Source organism: Liolophura sinensis, chromosome 7 (genome assembly GCF_032854445.1).
Source record: "Liolophura sinensis isolate JHLJ2023 chromosome 7, CUHK_Ljap_v2, whole genome shotgun sequence".
Lineage (NCBI taxonomy): Eukaryota > Metazoa > Mollusca > Polyplacophora > Chitonida > Chitonidae > Liolophura > Liolophura sinensis.
Window position 1 is genome coordinate 49,346,536 of NC_088301.1, and position 24,918 is coordinate 49,371,453.

The following is a 24,918-nucleotide window of genomic DNA, read 5'->3' on the forward strand; positions in this document are numbered from 1 at the left end:
GTATTCCAAAATCCTTTGCCGAAAGAGTAAATATTTGCATTGAACCAAATATCCATTTACTTGGTATAGCAGACATTGCCAGGTACACCTGGAGAGGAGGGCAGCATAAGCTGGTCAAAATAAGGGTTTCATTTATATATTTATAACTAGAAGTAAAACGTCAACAGCTGAACACGAAATAGAAGAAGCTGAACTGTTTGTCAGACATTTATTGTGAAACATCTCTACATACGTCAGGGAGGGTCTCTGAAAGCTATTCCTTCGAGGTGTTCAGTGCTTGGAACTGTACATGTGTCTACTGCAGCAAAAACAACCTGTTGACCTTCCACTAATAGATGGTACTTCTTTTGGTCATCAATGGATAGGTAGATTGGAGACTTCAAGAAAGTAGTTGTGGATGAGGTTGTGTCAATCTTTGTACAGCCTTTTGTTCATTTAAGGCTATATTTCAGTCAATATGAATGTCCATATCTACATGTCAGAGATTGCCTGTAATTTGCTAAAGGTCCTAAGGTTTACCTCCTGCACTCCAGTTTCCTCTACCCATAAAACTGACATCATTATAAAAGTGGAAAATTCTAGAGTAAGACATTTATCAACAGTCAAATTATAAATATAATAAACTGAAATGGTTTGATGGATGTACATGTATATTGTTTCATGTTCATCTTGACTGTATAACTAAACAGGATGAAATGGGTGTTCACTCCACTACACCAGTCATAATGTGTGGTTGGTACGTCATTGTTTATATACGTCATATATATATTTTACGGTTTTTCAGCCCTGTTCTTTCCACATAGTGAATCATGTTTTTGTCATCTAAAATCTTTTAGTGATCATTGGACTGGAATTTATATACAGAAGGAGACGCAATTAGAGGTGTTGTGTTGTCCAGTGCCAGTATTTTGAATAGCAACTAATGTAGCTTACACCTGGCGTGTAAGTGTACGGGATGCTTGTTTGTCTAAATCAAGCCATTCAATCGATTACATGCCAATTCTAAAGGTTCACTTAAGGCTTCTGTCCTAATACTGTATGATTGTGTGGGTGGAATGGTTGGTTACAACATTTTTAGAATTTTAGAAGCCACAAGGAATGAAATGTCCTTTCATGTATCTTGTTGATCATGTGCATACATCACAGTGTTTTAACTGCTTGTACATGGTTATGTTTAGGAGCAATAAGCTGATGTGCATGACAGCTGCCCTTGGCACAGGCAGACAAAATCCCAGAACGCCTACACAAACAGATCAGCACTTATGTGCATGTACCTACAATAACGTGGATGGAGCTGAAAATAGCCTGCAATATACAAAGCTATCAATAAGTAAACAAACTCCAGCAAATGCCCACATGATCATCAAAGAAAAAAGGATCACTTTTCAAACAAAAGAAAAATTAGTTTTTGACTAGTAGTTGAATTTAATATTTAATGAATTTTATGTATTGGAAAGATTTTGTGGAATTCTTTGTTAATGTATCTTCTGGGTTTACATGTATACTGTTCACAGCAAACAGAAATTGTTGACATTACATGTGTTTGTTAGGATATTGCAAATCAACTTGGATGTATTTGTAGAAAATGGAATGTCTAAAATCAATACTTACCTGAAGAGAGATATTTTATGCATTGTACCAAGCAGTATTTTTCATTTTTGATATGTAGGATTTGGCATCGGTAGACCTGTAGAACATGCTTTCTTGTTATCCATGTGTGTATTAAAATGTCTTTAAGTCACTTCAGCCATCCCGTATGCATGCAAGCCATGATAATGATTTTTGCATTGCGTTTGGTCTTCGCATTGTATGACATAAGATGCATGCGATGATATTTTAAACTTGTTTAAACTTGCTTTTACATTAAGAGTAACTGGATTAAGAGTTCAAGATGCTCAAAAAGTGTACTTTGTTCTGAGTTCTTGAATTTTGATTATGATATCATTTCTTGTCAATGACCGAATCATTACAGCTAACCACTTTTTCCTCTACAGTATTTAATTTTGATAGCTTAAACTGTACATCAAACACACAAGCAGTGATATGGAAATATGAAAATGACAGACATGTCATTTGACGATTAAAAATAAACAGGAAAGTGTTCTGAATACAGTATGAACATTTAGCTGTTGTATTGTAATAATTGATATTATTCAGTTCTCATTGCCTTGTCGATCAATTTGGTTTAATGACTTCTCATTAAATTGGCACATGTATTCTCTTATATTCATAGACCATTCATTGAGCAGCTAAAATTAAACTGATTGTGCACAGTGAATTTGATGAAGTAAATATTCTTGCACATTAATTTAAAGAGGATGTCCAGTCAGTGAGTAGCAATCATACAGTATTTACTTGTTGATTTAACCTACAGGTTGTTGATTTACCTTATGTGCACAGGCTGTCATACTCTCCTAGTTCATTCTGAGAACCAGAATAAAACATATTGCAAATTCATGTTATTTTGCTGTCGTGCAGTTGAGCCCGAAGTAGTAAATATAAAGGTTAGATGCATGATTGCTGCAAATAATTTTCAAGAAGTTTCTATCCAAAATGGTCTTGTTACAGTTATCCAGCTGGCATTGATATGTTTATTTAGAATAATAATTGACCAAGACGCCTCCTGTCGCACTCTAGTCAATAATAAATTTGCATGATGCCAGCTAATCTGTCTTACAGTTAAGCTTTATATAGGAGTTATGATCAATGGCAGAATTCATGTGGGAGGTTGTGTGTAGGTTTGCACTATGGTTCTATGAGAAGAGCATGAATCTGGAGCAGTCACCAGTTCAGAGTAGTATGCAGGACCTGGAGATCAATACGAAGCCGTCAGTGAAATACAAGTGGTTGTGCTGTCCCCCTTGGGTGAAGATATAAAGCTAAAATATTCTGCTGATACCCAGGAAGCTGTTGAAGCCACACTGATTAGAATACTCAGAATGTTCATGTACATGGCTTAGGACAAGATAAGCTTAACTGGTATTCCAATATAGGTTTTTGGTTCTGTGCATATACATGTTACACTTCTAGATGATATTTACTGGGCAGTTTTCAAGAAACACACGTAATTTGTCTTTATCCCATGTATGAAAACAGAATGATTTTATTGGAATCTAAAATTTCTGGTAAGGTGAGGATAATTTGGTAGTGAATTTTGATCCTGGATAAATGGCATAATTTAAGTTGCTTTTTTTTTTTTCAGTAGCCCGGCTTGATATTGAAAGTATTATTAAAATAAGCTAACTGTATACATGTATACCAGCATTATATTATATGCAGGTGAAAGGAAGCAGGACGTTACTCAGTTGCACTCATCTTCACTCATTAGCACTGATATATGACACATAAGGTGCAGGTGCATCAGAGCTTGGAGAAGGAGTTTTAAGATTCCTCCTCTAATTGTTTGCTTGGGTTTGATGACAACAAGATTATACAAGAGGAAAGTTTGTCAGTATTTTGCCACAAAGCTGTGTGTTTACCTAAACCACTCCAATTTCCTCAACCCATAAAACTCACTAACATCATACATGTACATGTATAAGTAAAAAAAAATTCTTGACTTTGGCACTACAACAATAATTAAATTAATCAATCAAATGTAAATGCATGATTTGTGTATTGTTACAGGAGAATAGATGTGTTTGTGTGTGAACATTGTTGCTGTGTGTGAATGTACTTGTGTGAAATACATGTACATGTAATTCTGTAGAAAGGTATTTCTTTCAAACATGTGAAGTCTTTGTTTAATGTTTGGCAGCTGTACTCAGTTAATCAGCTTTCTGTCTCTTGGCAGACATCCCATTGCATTAGACTGAGAAGATTTGCAAACATATGGATTGCGAGGAATATGACCAGAGGAAAGGTCTAAAGCAAACTTCTTTGTTAATGTTAACCAAAACTCTATGAATGGAAGTTATTTGGAGATGTGGAAATGGTTTAGTTCCTTGTACATGTAAGGCTGGTTTTAAAGTTAATATGGTCATATAACTCTTATGTACATGTTTACTGTATGTACACTTTATCTAAATAGGTCGTCAAGAAAGTATTTTCATCTGTCATTTCGCTTTTTCTTACTTGATTAAGTTCCTTACAGAATGCTCTATGGCAATGCAGTAACTGTACATTCAACGTCCTGTTTATTAATTTATATGTGCCATGTTTACCCCAAAAAGTATAGTGTAGGTGCCTATATGGCTTCTGCTTAATGTCTCTGTTTTAAACTAAGACTAGGGATCTTTATTCAATAGACAGAATGTAAAGTGTGCCAAAGAAGTTCAGACTGGATGTTACTTTTTGTTGACTCTACCTATGGCAAGTGGTAGAGTGTGCGTGTGACTACAGTAGAATCCAGCAATCAGTCTGCCCCTGCGTCTGATTATTGGTTTAGTGAACCACAAGTCTATTGATTTCCAAACTCTTTGCCACCAGCTTCATCATGAGGACATTACTTTTTATGATCTACCGCCTGCTGGCTGGGCTTTGTTATGAAGTGAGCTTTGTGTGTGTGTTTACATGATTCTCATTTTTAACAGAGCTCTTAGAGCAAAGGATCAATGGATCATTTCAGAGTTTAACCTTTATTGTCTTGGAGACACTTGTGCAATATTGCGATTGTTGATGACCTCAAGGCTTCTGGATCCACTTCAGTTCTCGTCCTCCTCTTCCTAGTATATGTGGAACACAAGACCCTTCCATTCTTTCTTCTTGTTTTGGATTAAAAGCTACTGTATTGGATTTATTTTATTGAAACATTCTAGCAGTACATTTAAAGTCGGTTTTTTATTTTTTATTATTCAACATTGTAGGGATGACAGTGAGTAAAATTTGAACTAAATGTGAAAGGACACATTGTGTACGTTTGTACATGGTTATATTGAACTGAGTATTGAATTTTCTGAAAAACACGTTTCATAACCTAACTGGATGTGGAATACACAAGTAATATGTACATGCGAAGACATGGTGCTATAGAGAGTGTTGGTACTGTGTACATTTTATTTTCTTCAAGCTGATTAACCCTCGTAAGCTCTCACTGCTGCTGACGAGTTCCTCCTTATTCTGTATTATATGCGTACATTGGATTGATTCACTGTTACAAGATATCAAACAATTACTTCCTATCCCAGAAAACACCTGTCCCCTGAAAACCATACCTGTAGCAGTAACAGTTCAGCCTTCAGCATTGCAGTAGTAGATGGTTGGATATTTATATGATACATGACTAGTCCCAGGAAGGTGCGGTTTTATAATTCAGGAAGAACAGATCTTTTCTTGTGAGGATGGGATTTGGGAATCAAATCTAGGATAAGGCTAATAACCTGAATTACATGTACATGATCATTCTATGACGAAATAAGAACGTACTACATGGTTGTATGGTATTAGGCTCACCTTTCGAATGTAGAGGTAACACCCCACACCTTGAAGTTAGGTCAAACAAGTAGGGCCTAACATGGACAAAATTCCAAGCACAGAATTGATAATGTACATGTGGGTGTCTATACATTATTATGGAATTGAATGGTTATGTTGAAGAGAATGGGCATTAATATATAAGCTTATATACTTGTACCTCTAAGGATTCATTCATACAGTTTAGTTTGTAGCACCACCATATTGAAACAACCAGGCAATTTTATACAAACATGTATTTCTTGCAATTACGTACGTGTATATGTGTATATACATGTAATAACTGTGCCAGTAAGCTTGTAAACTACAAATTGCAAATATTCTTAAGTATGGCGTGAAACTCCAATCAATAATTAAATACAAATTGCATAATGTTAACACAGCCTTATAAGTAAGTTAACATATCAGATGTTTCTGTATAAATACTCTACTCTGTAGGTGTTGCGTTGTTTGTGCCATCTCCTCACATTATTCACTTCAGGAGAATCAGATATTCCATTAATAAATATGATATAGTAAATATCATTACTTGATGGTAAATGTTGAAGCCAAAAGCGAAGTGACAAGTGTCTACCAGACAGGACTTGTTTGTCCAAGTAATATCCTTTCACGTAAATAACAGTTATAGGTTCATTATGCCCGGTGGTGATATCAGCAACCAGAAGTGTGGAAAGGGTACAGGAACGAAACAGTAAGCTGATTTATTTGTCTGTTGTAGAGCTCACCATCACTCTTCTATATCAAAGATTGATGTGTCGGAGGACAATGAACCAGGTCTTTCCAAGCTTGATGTTGTCCTGTCCTTCACTCTTGAGGTAAGTGATGAAACAGCTCTCTTTTCATTGTTGCTTATGCACCCTTTGCACCCGAAGTATTAACATCGTTAATGGCATGGCTTCAACACTTACATGATGAGGATGTATAGTAAGTGTGTTCTCACTAAACTGTGTGTTTTTCTGTGTGGTAAGTATAGTAGTGTACATGTACCAACATGCTTTAATTGTTAAATGAGGGATTGAAATGTAAATAGACTGTGCCAAAAAGGCTTAATAAAATGTTTTTGTAGACACATTCTTGTGTGTGTGATGGTTGGGGGGGGGGGGGGGGGGGGATGGTCTCACTTGCACCTGTTTAAAACAGTTTGTGCATCAAACACATTAAATCACCTGTTTCAAATTTTAAGTTTACGCACATGGACATTGTACCCAAAGGGTGCCATATCATGGAGTATGGTCCCTGCTCTAATACACATAGTTCAAGGCTAGGTTATATGTGTACATGTGGTTGGGAGTTTTTTTCTGAATACTTCATACGTCATACGTCATTTGATGTTGTTATAGTTTGGGTTGTGTATAGGGATCATTTGCCTCTTTATACTGCACCGTTCTATACACTGAATTTAATACTGACAGGTCATGGTTATGGAGGTGAAGGGGTTAAGGTCACTCACTCCCAACAAAATTGTCTACTGCACCATGGAGGTGGAAGGGGGAGAGAAATTGCAGACTGACCAGGCTGAAGCCTCCAAACCATGGTAACCTCTCCTGCGCCCTGATACACATGTGTCCTGTTAAATAGCTTAAAAGTAAAAATATTGATAGTGTTCAATTTACCTGCATGATATTAACTAACAGCCTGAAATTTAAATCCATTCATTTTATTGCTTAACATCCCTGCATTGAGCAAGCTAACAGCTGTATGCATGAATATATGTCTGACTGAACTAGGAGTCAAAGTTTTAAAGAAAGAAAAAATTCTTACAAATGTTATCTAGATAGATATATGACCTTCAGGAATAATGCCCTTTTCAGGAGTCCATTTAAATTTTGTTGATTTCCAAGTTCTGGGCTCACCAAATTTTAATGGTGAAGGGAATCAGGATTGTCTGTTGATGGAGGAAACAGGTATAATTGTCCTTAAACAATACTTTTATAAAAGGTGAATTTGTCATTTCTCACCAGCTGGGATACCCAGGGAGATTTTACAACAACACATCCACTGCCTGTTGTCAAGGTTAAACTCTACACTGAAAGTTCAGGAATGTTGAGTTTGGAAGACAAAGAACTAGGAAAGGTGATAAAGTTGTTTACATATGGAAGTCCTTGCGTTTAAAGTTAATGTTCTGCACATGTTCATTGTAGAAGTTTTAAGTGGATAATTAAGATGTAAATAGAAGATTTATACCTGTGAGTTTATAAATCTTCAAAATGACAAATTCCTCATTTCACAGACTACCTAATGTTGTACTCAACTACATGTATGTTTAAAAAAAAAAAAAATCTGTTTATGTGGTAAATATGTAGTCAGATTCACACAATGCAACCTAATTATTTTGGATATATTAAAGGCTTGATATTGTAACTTGTAACTACCAGTGCCTATATACGGGGTTCAGAATCAGCCGAGATCAAACTCCGGTAGTTAGTGTCAACAGGCGGAAAGTTGTAATCTTGAATGGCGTTTCTTTTTGTCTTTTAGGTTGTGATTCGACCCACCGCCAGTAGCAGTAAGCAGCCAGAATGGTACAAGATGCAGACTGTAAAGAATTTCCCAGATCATGACCTCAAGATTAAAATAGCTGTCAGGATGGACAAACCTCAGAACATGAAACACTGTGGGTATGTTATTGATTGTCAGATCTGAGACACAAGAACCAGAGTTGCCAGTCCTTTTAGCATAATTTTATACATAGCACTGTAAGGTACAAAACCTTTATGTGTCTAATGACATGCCAACACATAGACTCTTGCAGTTTATGTACGTGTTTACAGGTAGACACAGTACACACATTATTGATTTACAGACATCTGTCCTGACATGATTTCTTTGTCTTGTTTTTTTACTATTGATGTGAAGTGATTGTATTTGCCATATAAGGAGACACAGTGATTTGGGCTGGTATGGGCTGGGCTAGACTGGACTGATTTATTTGATCACATTTCACGAGTGAAATAAACACAAGTGTGGTGTAAATACAATGGGCAACGGTTATTTATGTAGGCATTGTTTATATCACATGGTAGTAACTTTAATTGTGTCCATATTTTATTTCACTGTCATCTTCTGATAATGAGTTTATGTTACAGGTACTTGTATGCACTAGGGAAAACAGTCTGGAAGAAATGGAAAAAGCGATATTTTGTCCTTGTACAGGTATGAATATTTACATTCATCATGATGTCTGGTGTACATTTATGTGAAGTGATTGTAGTGAAGTAATATACTGTGATTACTAGATTGAGATCTGTTTCATTCTTCCCAGCTTAGTTTTCAGAAATACGAATCTGTACTGTCCTATTCACGTAGAACTCTGTCCTTTTCGATTGTGCTGTCCTCAACATGTCAAAGCTATACACTATAGAAACATGTATCCCTTAACCCTACAGTAATTCTGACTTCATGTCAGTTAATTATTAATGAATAATTAACCATAACATCATAATTGTTACTGTCACATGGAAAGCACAGCAGACTTTGTTAACTGCATCCCTAAAATACATACCAATACCTTGTTTGTCTCCAGTAAACTTCTTTCACGTTTTTATGCCATTGTGTGACAGTTTCCTGTGCATGTAATTCTAGCCATATGGATGTTGTGGATGTTTTAACAAAATGCATGTTGCAGTTTGGTTACATCTAGTGCATCAAAGGCTGTGATCAGTTTATTTTTTTATGTCTTTTGGTAACTGATTAAATGTTTTATTATATTGCCCTTATCTTGTAGGTGTCCTCCTACACATTTGCCATGTGTAGTTATCGAGAGAAGAAACCAGACCCCACTGAAATGATGCAACTAGATCAGTTTACGGTGGATTACTGCGAGGCACTTCCCGGCAAGTCTTCAATTTATTAAACAATAAAGTTGAATCGATACAATACTTTTATGAAGGTTGAAAAAAAAAACAATGAATAAATACAGATTCACTGTTATAATAAGCTGTGGTAAACATTGATTTGTCTGTAAACTCATGGTAGTAGTTTTTTAAAAAGCTAAATTACATAGTGAAGTACATGTACATGTAACTGTGTATGCCTTTGTATGATGTTCAGATTTGGAGGGTGGTCGTCACTTTTTTAACCTGGTGAAGGAGGGTGACAATGTGACGTTTGCCACGGAAGACGAAACAGATAGAACATTGTGGGTGCAAGCTGTGTACCGGGCTACAGGACAGACGCACAAACCTGTTCCTCCAGTGCAACAACAGAATCGTATCAGCAACACCCAGATTTCAAGGATGCAAGGAGGTGAGAGCCAATGTACACATCACACTATTTAACTAGAGAACAGTGCTTTCAAAACTCATGTAGACTAGCACATTTTTTCATCAATATAGCCAAAGCATTGCACAACAATTATAATGTCTCAACCAAAACAAGAAAAACCCTAATTTCATTTAACACATTTTGTTGTACATTAAAATATCTAATCATAGTAACATTTATTGCGGGAAAGTGTAAGCATGGTAGCCCTTGATATTTAATGTCATGAATAGCTTGAAAGTCAACATGTTTTATTGCAGGTCTGCAGACAAATAAAATGTGACTTTGTTTCCTCAGATGCTGATCGTGCTCGTAAACATGGACTAGATGAATTTGTACAGGCGAATCCGTGTAATTTTGATCATCATGATCTATTCAAGACTTTACAGACCCTAACGCTGGACTACAGACTCAACGACGCTTACACTTGTCTGGTATGCCCATTTCAACTTGCCCAAACATCCAGACAAAGGGACTAATTAAAAAAAAAAAAGTGTTAAAGTGTTTGTGTCTTCCAGTAATCATCCAAGGAAAGCTCTCACATTAATGGTGCTTTTAACAGTGTTTTATGCCCTTTTAGCACTGTGTGTTGGAGTCCTTACTGCATGCTGTATTGACTCACATACTCCTCATGTCTCTGTTGCCATGATACGGCCATTATACAAGAGTTAAACCTCAAACATCCATCTGTCTGTACAGGGATGGTTCAGTCCTGGACAGGTGTTTGTCTTGGATGAGTATTGTGCCAGGTATGGAGTGAGAGGCTGTCATCGTCACCTGTGCTACCTTAACGACCTTCTGGAGAGAGCAGAACATGGAATTATGATAGATCCCACGTTAATTCATTACAGTTTTGCGTTCTGTGCTTCCCACGTCCATGGCAACAGGTAGGCGAAAGAAAGAAGGAATGTTTGGTGTATGTGATCAGAACATCTGTACCATTTTATGATTTACTGGTCTGTAAGTTGAATACAGGTCACGAGTATAATCCACATGAAATAAATATGAACAAGTAATGTTTTTTTTGCCTTTTGTTTTAGTTCTTCTTTTTTTTTTGGTGACATAAAGTTGGAGTAAAAGTTATGTATTTAATACCACATCATACATGCATCGAGTATATGCATCTCTGACTATTAGGAGAAGCACTTGATTTAAACTTTATTTATTTTTTTATTTTATTTATTTTTATTTCTGTACGTATGTTTATGTTGAAATAGTGCTTTGACTGGTATTAAGTGTAAGCCATTTTGAGATTGGTATTATTTAATGATGACCCAATGAGTGTGCTTTACATTGTTAATTACAGGCCAGATGGCATTGGTACTGTGCTACTAGCTGAGAAGGAAAAATTTGATGAAATAAAAGAAAGGTTGAGAATTTTACTGGAAAATCAGATCACACATTTCAGGTAGAGTTGTTTAATGAAAGATTTATTTCCTGTATATTTGCTAATATTTGATTGTTACAATAAATGTTTCACTTGTTATTTTAATGCCTATACAATTCAGAATTGCCTCCATCTGCTTTTTAAAGTTCAGGTAATAATTGAGTCCACACAAATACAGTATAATTACGGTAAATTGTGCCTTCAGACTTGTTTAATGTGAAACACCATAAATTTCCCTTTGCCAAACTATTTCACAGTTGTTGTGATGTGTTTCAGATATTGTTTTCCATTTGGGAGGCCGGAGGGTGCTTTGAAAGCAACGCTGTCTCTGTTGGAAAGGGTCAGTCTTTGTGCCTATGTTGCTCTACATATGGCAAACATGCCACAAGTGTGTGTTTCCATGTGATAAATGTGCCAGATTTTTACCTTAATATTTAAGCCTTTTTATATTTAAATTATGATGTATACCAAGATCTTAAAATTAACAGTTTCTGTTTTTATAAACAATCATTTTCAATATAGGCCCTGACAGTTCATATTTTTGGTATAATACAGGTGTTAATGAAAGACATAGTTACACCTGTTCCACCAGAGGAGGTCAGGCAGGTCATCAAGAAGTGTTTAGAAAACTCCGCTCTAGTCAATTACACCAGAATCTCAGAATACGCCAAAATTGAAGGTAAGTCATAGGTGACCTTAAAATACAAAAATTTAACTTTTAAAACCCCAAAAATACCCACATCTAATGAATTTACGCATCAAATCCTAACCTACTGATTTCTAACTTCCAGCTGATGTTCTTTCTACCTAATCACTGTGGACACCAAAACTGTAAATTATAGTGAATACCCAATATATTATATATAAAATAAGGTGTAAATACATTGAGTTACTACATACAAAAGAAATGTATTGGTAAGTTTATGAAATATTGAGTTGTCATGAATTGTGACCTTCAAACATTCTGTATTTTCAAAACCAGGCCGTGGGAAGAATAAAGGTGATTTGTCAGAATTAGTTGGGTTTTTTTTTTTTTTTTTTATCTTTTATTTTTTCACATTTATATTTCAGTGCACAAGTTATTCATCTTTCAGTCATTTTACTGTTATTCTTGTTGATTTGATTTAATCTGCGTGTAATTTAGTTTTAGACACTTGAGCTTACATTGTAATAGTTTTATTAGATGTCTTCAGTAAAAAGATTTCACATGTTGTGACTTCACATACATGAGGTAAAAGATGTACATGTCTCATAGATTCCATTCTGCTTGCACAGTACACACAGTAAAGTGTTGTAAAATAAAAAATCATCAGGAAAAAAAGGGGACTGCATGGTAAAATCTTCCAAATCTATGTTAATATATCAAAGTTCATTTTTTTTTTATCTAGTGTTTTCTATCTTGTTTCATGGAGACGTCACAGAATATATTTATATTAAGCACCCATTTTTTATTTTTTAGTACATTGTATAAAATGGAATATAAAAATTTGCTATGTTTCAAATCAGATAGTCGTAGTACATAAATATGCTCCAAATAAAGACGTAATAATATCTTTGATATGAAATAAAAAGGTTGCATTTGTGTATATATTCAACATGTACATTGCTATACACACTATTTATTACTTTATTTACAACAGCAGCAAAATATTTTAATTGGCAAACTTGATAGACTATGAGGACAAAAAAAAAGACCTCAAGAGAAACATTGCAACCAGTTGGTTTGTTTTAGTATGTAGAAACAGCAACTATTTTCATTCAGTAAGCGGTTCAGAGATGCAGGTTTAAAAGTTGTTGCCTAACTAATCTACCAACATTCCCATTTCTTGTTCACAATAATCTTTGGCTACTCTGAAGGAGTCAGTGGTACGTATAGATTAATCTGTAGATAAGCTGTACTCCCCTTGCCTGTTATTGTGGTATCAGTCTTATCCAAGTGCACTGATGTTTGTCAGCCGTATTTACAGAGAATAAAACATCTTACATTTCAGTCATGCCATGTTCCTTGATTCCACCATGGCCAAAGAAACAACCTGATTGCTTTCACCTTTTTGTGCCCTCGTATATGATGTATTCATTACACCATCTAGCACTTATACTATACATGATTGTGCACCCAAAGGAACACCCTATGGTTTTGTTAATCATTGTGGCCTTTTGCATGTTCATTCACTCTTAGTGTACACTGTCACTTCAGTTTCAGTAAACTCTGTATAGAAATAACTCCATTTGTTAACAACTTATCAAGTAATAAATCGATAGGAGTAATCACAATGTTCTCATTGAAGGTACATGTAATAATGGTATCTATTTCTTCATTTCCATTCAAAAATTGATATATACATGTAAAACAATGTATTATACGAGAGATTTAAATTTCCTTTTTTACATCATTGATGTATGTAAAGTTTATGCTGTGTTATTACATGTAGCTATCTAGAGAGATGGTCTAACTTGAAATTGGTTTGCTTTATTTGTGTTTATGTTTGTTTGTTTACAGTGTGTTGTTTAGTGTGTTTTCTATTTCCTTGCCTCTCCTGTAGTATAGATACCTAGTAGTGGAATTCAAAGAAGATTCACATTAGTCTCTTTGTATGTTATGTGTGTATCTACATGTGTATATTGTGATTAACAAGGTCCATCTGGATATATATATATATATATATATATTTACATAGGTGTTTGTATTAACAATAGAACAACTATAATAATCAATTGCCTATAGATGACAATCAGAACAGTGTATGCTGCAGTAATGCTGCTATTTTCCCATTTTGTAATCAAAAGAGGCGATCTTAAGTGAAAATTTCACTCATTAAATTGGGTATGCTCTTTTCCTTATTGTAGCCGCAATTTACATTAAAAATAACAAATTTAAAGTGATTTAAAAGAACAGGATGTCATCCTCTCTCTGATAATGCTTTGGCAATAAATCAACCTCACGTGTGCAATAATTTCTGATGCAGTATAATTCATGACCCTAGCTCTTTCATGTACACATCTCATGTCATATCAACTCTATTACTTCGTGTCTCAGCATCCTTAATGTTAATGTAAATGCACTGTAAATGGGCTTTGCTTTTGTAGAATCATACAATGATGATGTTTCTCCCAAACGCCGTCTAGAAGATGTGATCCACTTGGCAGAATTATGCATTGAAGTCTTGCAGCAGAATGAAGAACACCACTCTGAGGTATTTTCACATTTTTTGTTTCTGTTGTTCAACCAAAAATAACACATCAGGATATGGACTGTAATTAGGAGTAATAAAATTGTGATTGTCATTACCGGTACATTTTTGTTGTGCAAAGTCGCGGCTTGAGCCATCCAATAGGCTTGAGGCTAATGTCCTTAGAGTTGTCATATTGTATTCAGAAGAGTGTTTTAGGATGAAGAAGTATTGAAGCTTTTTAGCACAGATTAAGCATCTACATTTCACGAAGTTAAAAAGAAAGAAAAAATATGTCATAGGATATGCATCTTGACAAGAAAGAACAAAAACAAGACAACAAAAAAAATGAAAGACATCAACAAGCAGAGCTGAATATTAATCACACTCAGTAGCTCAGACATTTCTTTTCTGGATGTGGGTTTACTTATTTCTGTATAGAACTATTGTGAATCTGCAATTACGGCATAAGGTTTTGCTACGCTTAGGTGACTTCACAGGATCATGCCTGGGTACAAGTATCTGGCAGAACCTCCCGGCGGAAACATGTGCTTGAGCGTTCATAAACCCACAGCATAAATATTAGATGTACTTTTGCTGGTGCATGTCCTGTCGCACACAGATGAGAACTAATGGGTCAGACTTACCTTAACCTGTTCATGTATTTAACTCATTTTAGCCTTTTTAACCTGCCTTTGCGGGACCTCTGGTGTGCATCCTCTCATACACGTATGATGTGTGTGTAAAGGCACACTGTAATACAGGTCTGTTTCAGTTGACAGACATACGAACAGGGAACATTTTCATACCCCCCAAGTGTCCAACCCTTGCTTTATATGTTGACTGTACTGAATGTTACCTATTGTTATGTATTTCACAGGGTTTTATCCAGGATAATCGGGTTTGGCCCCTTTTTTTGGCTGTCCTTAAGTGAATTGTATTCAAGTGGGGATTGGACATAATAGATAACTTTCCACCCTGTTTAATCATTAAACTCATTGTGACAAATGTTTTATTTATAACCACACAAATTTTGTTGGGGAAGGGGCCGAGACATGCCCTCTTTTCTGGCCTTGATTGAACCCTGACTCCTCTACCCAGTTTGTACTAAGTGACCCCTGTTTGAAATTCCCCGCTGTAACTGGATTCCACGCATGTTGGATAAATTGTGTCATATTGTGCTATTTTCTTTCTTGGTGCTGGGTAGGCATATCAAGCGGTGAGTGGCGTAACATGTTGTTTGGGATTGTTTTTTTGTTTTTTTTTTCTCTTTTTTTTTTTCACAACATATTACATATTAATTCATATTTTTTCAATGTGTCTCACCCTGGGTTTGTTGTTTGCTTCAGCTTGTGTGGTGTGTATGTGTTTGTGCATCCTGCACAGATATGGCGTTATTCTGCACCTTAGCCTTTATTTCAGACAGATAGGTTCACTCACTAACATAAAGTGTGTTCACTGATGTGACTCAACATCATGCTCAGTGATTTCATAGATCTTTTACTTCTTGCTCAATGTGTTGCGTACACTGAGAGCATTATAAATTTTTTTCAACTTGTTGCAATATTTTCTATGTGTTACGTAAGACTTTTGTTTCACTTTGTGTTAAATTAAAAATTTTCAAAAGTTAAGATCAGGTAAAACAATGTAATATGTAATGTATGTAATATGTTAATTCATGTATGCTGATGCCAATTCACACTTTGAGCTCCTGAATAAGACTACATATGAAAGTAAATAAGGCCTTTTACTTCAATAAGGGGCTACAGAACTTGAATTTTGGCTAAATGACTTCTTTAGTTCTGCAAGAAACTACATAACTCTTGTGGCACATAGTTTCCACTTTGCAATTCTTAAAATTAAGGTTTGTTTCATGTGTTTATTTTCTAGTTTTATATATGTACCATAAATTACTAATATGTACATTATGGATAAAGTCTTAACACCATAAAGCATATGTACTACCAGTTTCATGCACAAAGAGCAAAGTTAAGCTCAATCAGTAGCAATCAGCAGTTACATGTAGGACAGTGGCTACCACTTTTATTGTTTGCTGCGTAAAACCACATGTTATACATAATATATAAGAATTCTTCAACAATTTGTTAACTCAAATATATTGAGGGATGAATTTTTTATGATATTCATGCAAATCAGGTGGACAGCGATTTGTTTTTTGGATATTTTTTTTTAATGAAAAAACACATCCACTTTGTCATTTATTATGCAAAACTCATGCATGTATCCTAGTAAGATCATTCCTTTGCTTACAGGTTATTTCTGCTTTTAAAGAATTTTGATGGTTTTTTCATTCCATTAGTGTGCGAAATGAGTGTGATTTTCCTCATGCATGCTCCTGGTTTTACTCCAGGGTGCATTTTGAAAGTCAAAAAATTGTTTATTATCTTTTTTATAAAACTTTGCATGTATTGTATTCTAGAACATTTATATCATCTCATATATACATATATTAGATTTGGGTAAAATCTGAAGTAGTTTCTTACCACATGATGTGGTTTACTTTTTATATCTTACATGTTTTGTCTTAACTTTTTTCACGCTTTAATAGCAAGATTTATTTTTGGAAAATTTTTTGGTTTTTGCAAGCTATTCAAATTTGACATCAGAGATTAAAAAGTTTTCAATGCCAAAGTATGTGGAAATTTTTGTAAACAACACAGTGTGATCTGCCTGTAGTGACTCATAATAAAATCCAAGTTTTTTTAACCTGGCTGATTGTAGGTGTATTTGTTCTTAAACTACATGTAAGATTTCACAGACTCTTGAACACATCAAGTAAATGTACTGAGTACATGAATGAATGACTGTGTGAGCTATGTATTGAACGAGGCATGGTAATATATTTTTTTTTCTTTTGTCTTCAATTCTATTGCACTGACCTATTATCTAATGGTTTAATTGTTACATTACTTTGGTTAGGATGCAAAATGTTTTTGTAACTCCTATGATCTTTCCTGTGTGTGTCTGGACAGGCATTTGCTTGGTTCAGTGATCTCCTCGTGGAACATGCTGAGATTTTTTGGTCCCTGTTCGCTGTTGATATGGATGCGGCTCTTGAGATGCAGGCCCCAGATACTTGGGACAGTTTTCCTCTCTTCCAGCTCCTTAATGATTATCTGAGGAATGATGGTAAGTACAGACTTTTGTTCAGGTAAACATCTTCAGCTACATATAGAGCTTAACATGATGTATGTCCGATTGTTGTCATAGTCCTGCCTGTAGATGAACATATAATCCTTTTTTTTCGTGCATTGATATCTTAAGATTAAAATTTCACATTATAATAAAGCTTAATTTTAGATAAGAGAACTAATTAGTGTAACAAGTGCCCTTTCTGGCCCAGTCGAAAAGATTGTCAGGGACCATAATGGTCATTCATATAAGCATCACTCTTGCCATTGTCATTGCTCCCTCCAAATTTCTCGGGAATTAGTCATGTACAAGGTGAAAGGCGTTTGCAGCTTATAGCATCTGCTTTGTTTCTTCTCTAAACTTCAGTATCTGCCAAGTGACAGGGATTTCCTCAATCCACTCCTCTGCCCATAAACATGACTGCTGTCATAAATGTTAAAAATTCTTTACAACAATATGGAGATAATTTTTTTTATTTTCTTACACATATTAATTGGCTTGTTTACCAAAAAGTTGATGATAATTATGTTTTTGTTTTCTGTTTGCAGAAACGCTGTGTAACGGGAGGTTTCACACTCACCTCAGGGATATGTTTGCCCCTCAGGTAGTACGTTATGTGGACCTTATGGAATCATCCATAGCTCAGTCTATACACAAGGGCTTTGAGAAGGAGAAGTGGGAGACCCAAGGGTAGGCAGAGTCCTGTACCAGGGACAATATTTTCATATCATCTGTTGTGTGTTTATGAGAAAAAGCTAGTCACCTCTAATTTAGTAGTATAATGTTCGTTCATAAATTGTAATCCAGAGTTCCAAACCTCCATATAATATTACAAAGTATCAAGTGAAACATATATGTGTTTTAGAGCTTGAAAGTAAAAAAAAAAAAAATCCTTGTGTTCATGTTGAGGTGAACTAGATTCCTATTTAAACTGTTGCTGTTGATCAAATTTTTGATTTCCATGGCAACAAATATAAAATTTGAAGTTAAACAGTGTGATTGTTTTTTAGGGTGGGGAGGACTTTTCCTGCTAGTTTTACATGCTTATGTTATGACATGGTGCATGGTGTACATGGTTTGTGTTCTGCTATCAGATGTGGTTGCAGTACGTCGGAGGACATGTTGTGGAAACTGGACGCCCTGCAATCCTTTATCAGGGACCTTCATTGGCCAGAGGAGGTGTTCGCTGAGCATCTAGATCACAGGCTTAAACTCATGGCAGCAGATATGATTGAAGCAGCTGCAAAAAGGTGTGTTGTGTGGTCAGCGACTTACTCTGCTAAATTCATCCTAATCAATTTAAGTTCACTACCAAATCAGCCCCACACCTGTAATATTGTTAAATTTTACTGTCACATACATGTATCTTGAGATGCTGGTTTACTGGAGATTCTTGATTACTTCATAAATGCCTCTCTTTTTTTTTTTTTTTTTTATAAAAATATGTCTAATGGTGTGTATTGTTTGTCACACCAGACAATGAAAGAATTTTGGAGTGGGTTTCACACTCATGTTTGTGGACTAGCTAAGAGTACCAGTTTACTGGGCCTGCTCTTTAAAGCTTTCCAGTGTTGGAATTTATTCAGGCTGCATTGAAATTGGTCTTAGGCTTACAAAATGTGTACTGACGTTCACATTCAGTTGCACTTTTCTTTGTCCCAGGACCCTCAAGGCATTTGAGGCCATGCTGAGAAAAGGAGGAAAAGGAACAGACTATGCTGTTCCCTCGGAAATTTGTGTTATGATGGATGTCATCATTGACTGTAAAAATAAGGTAATATATTGTTTTCATCATGTCTTTAGGACAGACTGTCTCCCTTCATGGGTGGTACGTTTTACAGCATGTTATGGCAACTGGCTGCTACAATCTATTATTGCAACTGGCTGCTACAATCTGTTATGGCAACTGGCTGCCAGAACCTGTCTTATACTTTATAACATCTATAGAATATTATTCATAAGTTTCACATCTACACTTCCCATTAAAGTAGATATATGTACAAGTACTAGTATATTTGGTCTGCAATACCTTGCTGCAAATATGCATTATATCATAAAGAAATGTCAAACTGCTGTCACTATATATGTAATCAAAGACCATTTATGATGTTTTTGGCCCATGTTTCACAGATTTTGTTACAGCTAAATACCCAGGCCCATTACAATTCAGTTACATTTGCTTTTGTTTCCTGATAGCAACATGACCTTGGTGTCAGTTGGAATAAGTGTCATGTTTATTATTTACAGGCTCTACACCTTTGTGCCTTGGACAGTGGAGAAAATATGGTAAGCAAGGGGTGGAGGTTTGGATTAATGTCTTGTCAACATTACCTCAAACATCAAATTCAATTTGTGACAAGTCTGTAAGTAGAAATTTCCTTCAGTTTGTTTTAATTGAAGTCGGGGGGAGCTGACGGCCCCAGCTTATTTTGAGATTGAACAAGCCTTAGGCATTACAAAAAGTATATGCATGAATAAATGGATGAATTTATTGTTTATGATCATAACATTTCAGTTTAATTAATTGCATCACTTTGCTTTTTTCAGCACCAATATCACACCAAGATTGATGACTTTTTGGAGAGAGTTCAGATTCAGATGGTGAAGACTTTGGAAGAAAAGGTAAGATCTTTGGAGTTGCTGTTTGGAGTTCTTTGGTGTTTCTGTGAACCTAGACATGACCTTTGTCTGAACTGGGGGAATTCAGAGACTTTGGTAGCAGATCTGGTGTATTCCCTTTATTTCATTCACTTCTCATGTATTCTTAAGTGGTCTTTTCTCACCTATTAACATGATGCATAATTTTCATAAAACACACCTACTTGTTACTTTGAATGTACACGGAGATAGATAATATTTAATCTGTACAGTTTTTGTTTTAATCTCTACAGTTAATGAATAATATTGGTACAATTATTGAATTAAATTGTACTGCTTTGTATAACAGTGCTATTGGATTATGAAGGGCAGTTGAAACAATTAATATCAATGTGCTTTTCAAAAAACAAATTTTGCTTCTGTTGACAGTTGCTGTCTGTCTTGGAAGGAGTCCTGGTAAAACTGGCTCGTTATGATGAGGGGACATTCTTCTCTTCCATTTTGTCCCTCACGGTTGGTTGTTTTCTTTCTTGGGACAATCGTCCAGGATGTTATAAACATATCATTGCATCAGTGTAATGAAAACTGAGCCTAAAACTAATGCCTATACTGTGGTATACTGTAATACTACAGTGTACATGTATGTATTCATACCTAACCTGTATTTCCATATCTATAAACCTGTTTATGTTGGAGTCACAGCTATATGATGATAGATGCTTGTCACATTTTGCCTTAATTAATTATGTGCAATAATACCTGTTAAAAGAGAAAAGGTTCTAATTCCATCTATGCATGTGATTTGTGTGTGATTTGTATGTTCAGAAACCAGTGAATGAGTTGGGAAAAGCATATGTTGACTTTATGAGGGAAAACCTTGATCAGATGAGACAGAAGATCACAGATGAGCTCTACACCCTTAGCATTTTTGAGGTGAGTTTTGAATGACTTAAATCTTATGGATGTGTTAGAGTGCATTTTACATTATACACCTGCATGTCTCTGAACATATGAAACAAAACATATTGACATATGTCAGCCCAAGAGGCAGTAAATGTATGTATATACTAAACTATAAATCTTATTACATGCAATATGTCTTTTGGTAAGGAACAAGTATTAAACTGTTGTAAAAGTTTAAAAAAAAACAACAAAGAACAAGGACTTGCATGGTTACGTTTTACATTACCATCTTTAAATAAAGATTTCAATTTCAATTTCACATGTGAAATCAAATTATTTTTTTGATTTTATGTCTCCAAACTTCAGCAATGGTACACAGGGCAGATGAAGATGATGTGTGATTGGTTGACTGACAGACTTGACCTCTCTCTTCATCCCTATCAACTTACCTGCATCATGACCATCAACAGGGTAAAATTGGTTGTATATTGCAACAAGATACTACACCTGCCCATTTAGTAATTTACCTAAATGTAATGGTTGGTCCTAGACAGCCAGATGAAATTTGTAACACATAAAAAATCTGATCCACAATGAAAAATGTACTTCTAATATTATATACTTTGATATACCATGAACATTTCCCTTCATATTAATGCAGGTCTTATATTAACTATAATAATCTATAAATGGACAAAGAAGAATTATAGAAACATATCAATAAAGATACATGAAAAGGTCAAAATGCCTTGTTTTCATTTTTCAGAAATGTTATTCAGACTTTGAACTTCAAGGTGTGCCAGAGAATGTGCTGAACAGCAAAACCTACCAAACCATCTGCAGCAGATTACAGGTATTGCCTTTGTCTTGACAGTTTCCAAGGTGCTTCTGATTCTTACAGAAAGTCCATCAGTTTCTGTGTACATTTGTCCTGCACGTGTACGATTTTTTTCACGAATGGTAGTCAGACTGTCCCATGGTCAGTATATAATTCAAGAAGAGTGTACAGACTGAATATACATATGAGCATAATAAGTGTATGCATGAAGAATAAATTTGTATATTTATTGTGAAATGTGATGTTTCAGAATTCTCGTAACTGAAAGGTTTGTATCAGAATTTGAAGCTTTCTCGTCAGCTTCAGGTAACTTGTGGAAAGATTGAAGTATATCCAGTTTTTGGAGACTTCAATTTTAACATAAGTTACGAAATTTTATTGCTGTGATCCTTACATGAAAATAATAATGGGCATTTCATGTAACTTGTAAAATTGATTTTATTGAAGCAACATGCATAAACCCATCCCTCTGTGCAGAATTAATCAACTAATTTCAATACCCTACCACATGTACTGCCTATGTAAAACTAACCTGTTTACCTGATGATTGAAGAACACTACAATTTGAAGTCAAAATCAAACTTTCATGTAACTAATGGTCTGGGACTGAATTCACAAAGCACTCATAACACTCATGGTAACCAGCATTGCTACAGGTATTACCTTGTAATGGTAGCTGTGTACTCTTAACAGTGAGAAAACATTGTGAACTCTACTAAAGTTTGTTCATTAGAAATAGGTTAGAATTAATATTTCAAATGTAGTTTTCTTGTAGATTTTTAGTTGATTATGTTTAGTTGATTATTGTTGCCTATGCACATCTGCATATTTCCTGAAGATTTCTGCATTTAACCAATAAGTAATCCACGCCATGCTTTTTCATTCATTAAGTTAAGAAAACACATAAAACTTGTCATAATCTTCTGCTCCATTCCCTTTTTTATCATCAGTTTTAATCTCTGAATAGTATATACCGCTCAGTTTTCATCATGAGCGCACAACAATGTATTTTATGTGTAGAAATATGTTTTTTACTTTTTAATCCTAAAAAATTTATTATTTTTGTAAGATAAAATTAGCTGAAAACTTTACCGCATTTCCTTACAGGACGTCATTTTTAATAATACTGTAGACAAACTTGAGATAAAAACATTCATGAGAATATTTTCTTGTAAATATCTCTTTTTAATAAAGTTTAAGATGGAAACATGTATAAGTTAACATTTCAGCCTTTTAAGAGAATAAATATTTCAATTTTTATACAAATTTTATCTAAGATGTTGTTGGAATATATCATTGTTATCTCATTTTTTACATAATAGAGTTAAAACTTTTGTCTCAATTTTTCCAAGATTTTCCAGTTTTTATCCAAATTTTGTGCAAAACATATTACATACACCACATTTTCTGAGGGGATACATGTAGACCTACATTGTTTTCAATGTTTTCACTTCAATGTATTGTAGAGAAAAGTATTTCCATGCAAGAAACAAATTTTTCACATCCATAGTTTTGGGCATGTGTCCAGAATTAAATTAAGGGCTAAGGCTTCATATCTCAAGGGAATACATGTAGATATGCCCTAAGGGCTCACATTTGTTGACCAACAAAGCAAGCTGTTAGAAATCTGGTTAGATTTAACAGAAAACAAAAGACTACGTGTAAATCATTAATATTAATATTAATATTTCAGACTGAGGGTGTCAGTGACAAGAAGGTATTACATGTATTATGTGTTGGATTTCAGAGGTGTTGGTAACACAGGTTGTGTTTTACATGTAATCTTGGACCTAATTATATAACGGAATTGAAGAATTTTTTCTTATTTAACATGTTTTATTTATTTAACATATTTTATTTAACCTATAATAGTATTTGGTTGGATAGATATAGATGTTGGCTCAGGTATTTTTGTTTGAAATTATTCAATTGGGAATCTTATTTTTCCCCTTACAGGTATATATCATTTTGGAATTTATTCTGGTGAAGGTTTTTGGAAATGTAAATGACTTATTTTAAGATATCAGCAATTGCTTAATACATGTTTGAACATCTTTGGTTTCTAAAAGGTGTAAAGATAATCCAATCATTTTAGTGTTTTGAGTTAGTTTTATCAAATGAACATGCACACGGTGCCCGCGGTTGAAGATATAAGGTTGAAGATTATATATTTTAATCTTGTCACCTCCAAGGCTTACAGTCAGATTATGATTTCTTGTTACTCGACCCATTTGCTAGTTCAAGATTTTAAGGCTATACTGTTTTGGATGATCATCATTATCTAAGTATTATTTTTTACAAATGGAAAGTTTGATGGTTGCGTAATATGAGGCTTATTTGTGTTGATCTGCAGTTTGTTGTTATATTTTTTACCTCCACAGGTTGAAGAGGCCACGCAATCTGTGACTCAGGACAGTAGCAGCAGAACACGTTTCCTGGGTAACTCCTCTGCAGCAAGTGGAGATGAGTCAGACTAGACTGGTTACAGACATACTCCTGTACATGTACCAGTCAGATTAGAGGATATGCTGAACCTTGGAGCAGTTGTCAGGGATCACTGAGGATCGGTGTAGTGAGGTGGCCTCCTAACCCTTATTGCACTTGTACATAGATGTATACCTAGTGTTAGTGGTCGGGCAGATATATTTTTTTTTATTTCTTTGTAAACGTGTTGTCTTTTTCTTTTTTTTGAACAGGTAATTCACCAGGTGTAAATGTAAACTGCCTTGCACAAGTTTGGTTGTGTACAGATGATGGGCTTAACCATGCAGAATGTACAAAAATATGCTGTCTCTCATACTGCTCTCTGTCATTCAACTGGTCACACAGCATTAGATACTGTGGATATACCTATTGGCTACCCCAGCCATCATTCATTACAGTATGGTAGTGACTTAGAAGGAACATGATATTCTTTGTGTTACTGTGTGAAAATTTCTTCAAATTTTCATAATGCAAAAAAAACAAAATATAGAAAGGTTAAAATCAGTGTAAGAATATTGAATATCTTTTCAGCTAAACCTAATCTTACCAGGAGAAAAACTATATTTGGAATATGTTTCATATGTGTGTGTGTGTGTGTGTGTGTGTGTGTGTGTGTTTTTAGGCTATTCCTGGGTGGCAAAGTTTTCAAGAGTCAATGCATAATCGTATCTTTGCTGTCACCATTACTTGGAACAGTTAAGGATACGTCTTAG

General features: G+C 35.0%; 1 protein-coding gene across 4 annotated transcripts in view; it reads left to right on the forward strand.

Moving 5' to 3' along the window:
• Positions 1–24,786, forward strand: part of LOC135469592 (calcium-dependent secretion activator 1-like) — a 41,766-nt gene extending 16,980 nt beyond the window's left edge. The window contains exons 4-30 of one of the 4 annotated variants that reach the window (XM_064748080.1): positions 6,131–6,227; positions 6,825–6,946; positions 7,374–7,485; positions 7,891–8,030; positions 8,499–8,565; positions 9,137–9,245; positions 9,463–9,657; positions 9,970–10,106; positions 10,372–10,559; positions 10,979–11,080; positions 11,336–11,399; positions 11,615–11,738; positions 12,042–12,059; positions 14,147–14,253; positions 15,437–15,448; positions 17,223–17,379; positions 17,931–18,072; positions 18,477–18,632; positions 19,045–19,156; positions 19,630–19,668; positions 19,930–20,004; positions 20,410–20,493; positions 20,806–20,913; positions 21,250–21,354; positions 21,650–21,736; positions 23,415–23,438; positions 24,103–24,786. In XM_064748080.1, the coding sequence (XP_064604150.1) occupies positions 6,131–6,227; positions 6,825–6,946; positions 7,374–7,485; positions 7,891–8,030; positions 8,499–8,565; positions 9,137–9,245; positions 9,463–9,657; positions 9,970–10,106; positions 10,372–10,559; positions 10,979–11,080; positions 11,336–11,399; positions 11,615–11,738; positions 12,042–12,059; positions 14,147–14,253; positions 15,437–15,448; positions 17,223–17,379; positions 17,931–18,072; positions 18,477–18,632; positions 19,045–19,156; positions 19,630–19,668; positions 19,930–20,004; positions 20,410–20,493; positions 20,806–20,913; positions 21,250–21,354; positions 21,650–21,736; positions 23,415–23,438; positions 24,103–24,198 (2,779 nt within the window). In that variant the 3' untranslated portion in view covers positions 24,199–24,786. The remainder of the gene's footprint in view (positions 1–6,130; positions 6,228–6,824; positions 6,947–7,373; positions 7,486–7,890; positions 8,031–8,498; positions 8,566–9,136; positions 9,246–9,462; positions 9,658–9,969; positions 10,107–10,371; positions 10,560–10,978; positions 11,081–11,335; positions 11,400–11,614; positions 11,739–12,041; positions 12,060–14,146; positions 14,254–15,436; positions 15,449–17,222; positions 17,380–17,930; positions 18,073–18,476; positions 18,633–19,044; positions 19,157–19,629; positions 19,669–19,929; positions 20,005–20,409; positions 20,494–20,805; positions 20,914–21,249; positions 21,355–21,649; positions 21,737–23,414; positions 23,439–24,102) is intronic. The other 3 variants (XM_064748081.1, XM_064748082.1, XM_064748083.1) reach the window with 3 other exon arrangements.
• The last annotated feature ends 132 nt before the right edge of the window (positions 24,787–24,918 follow it).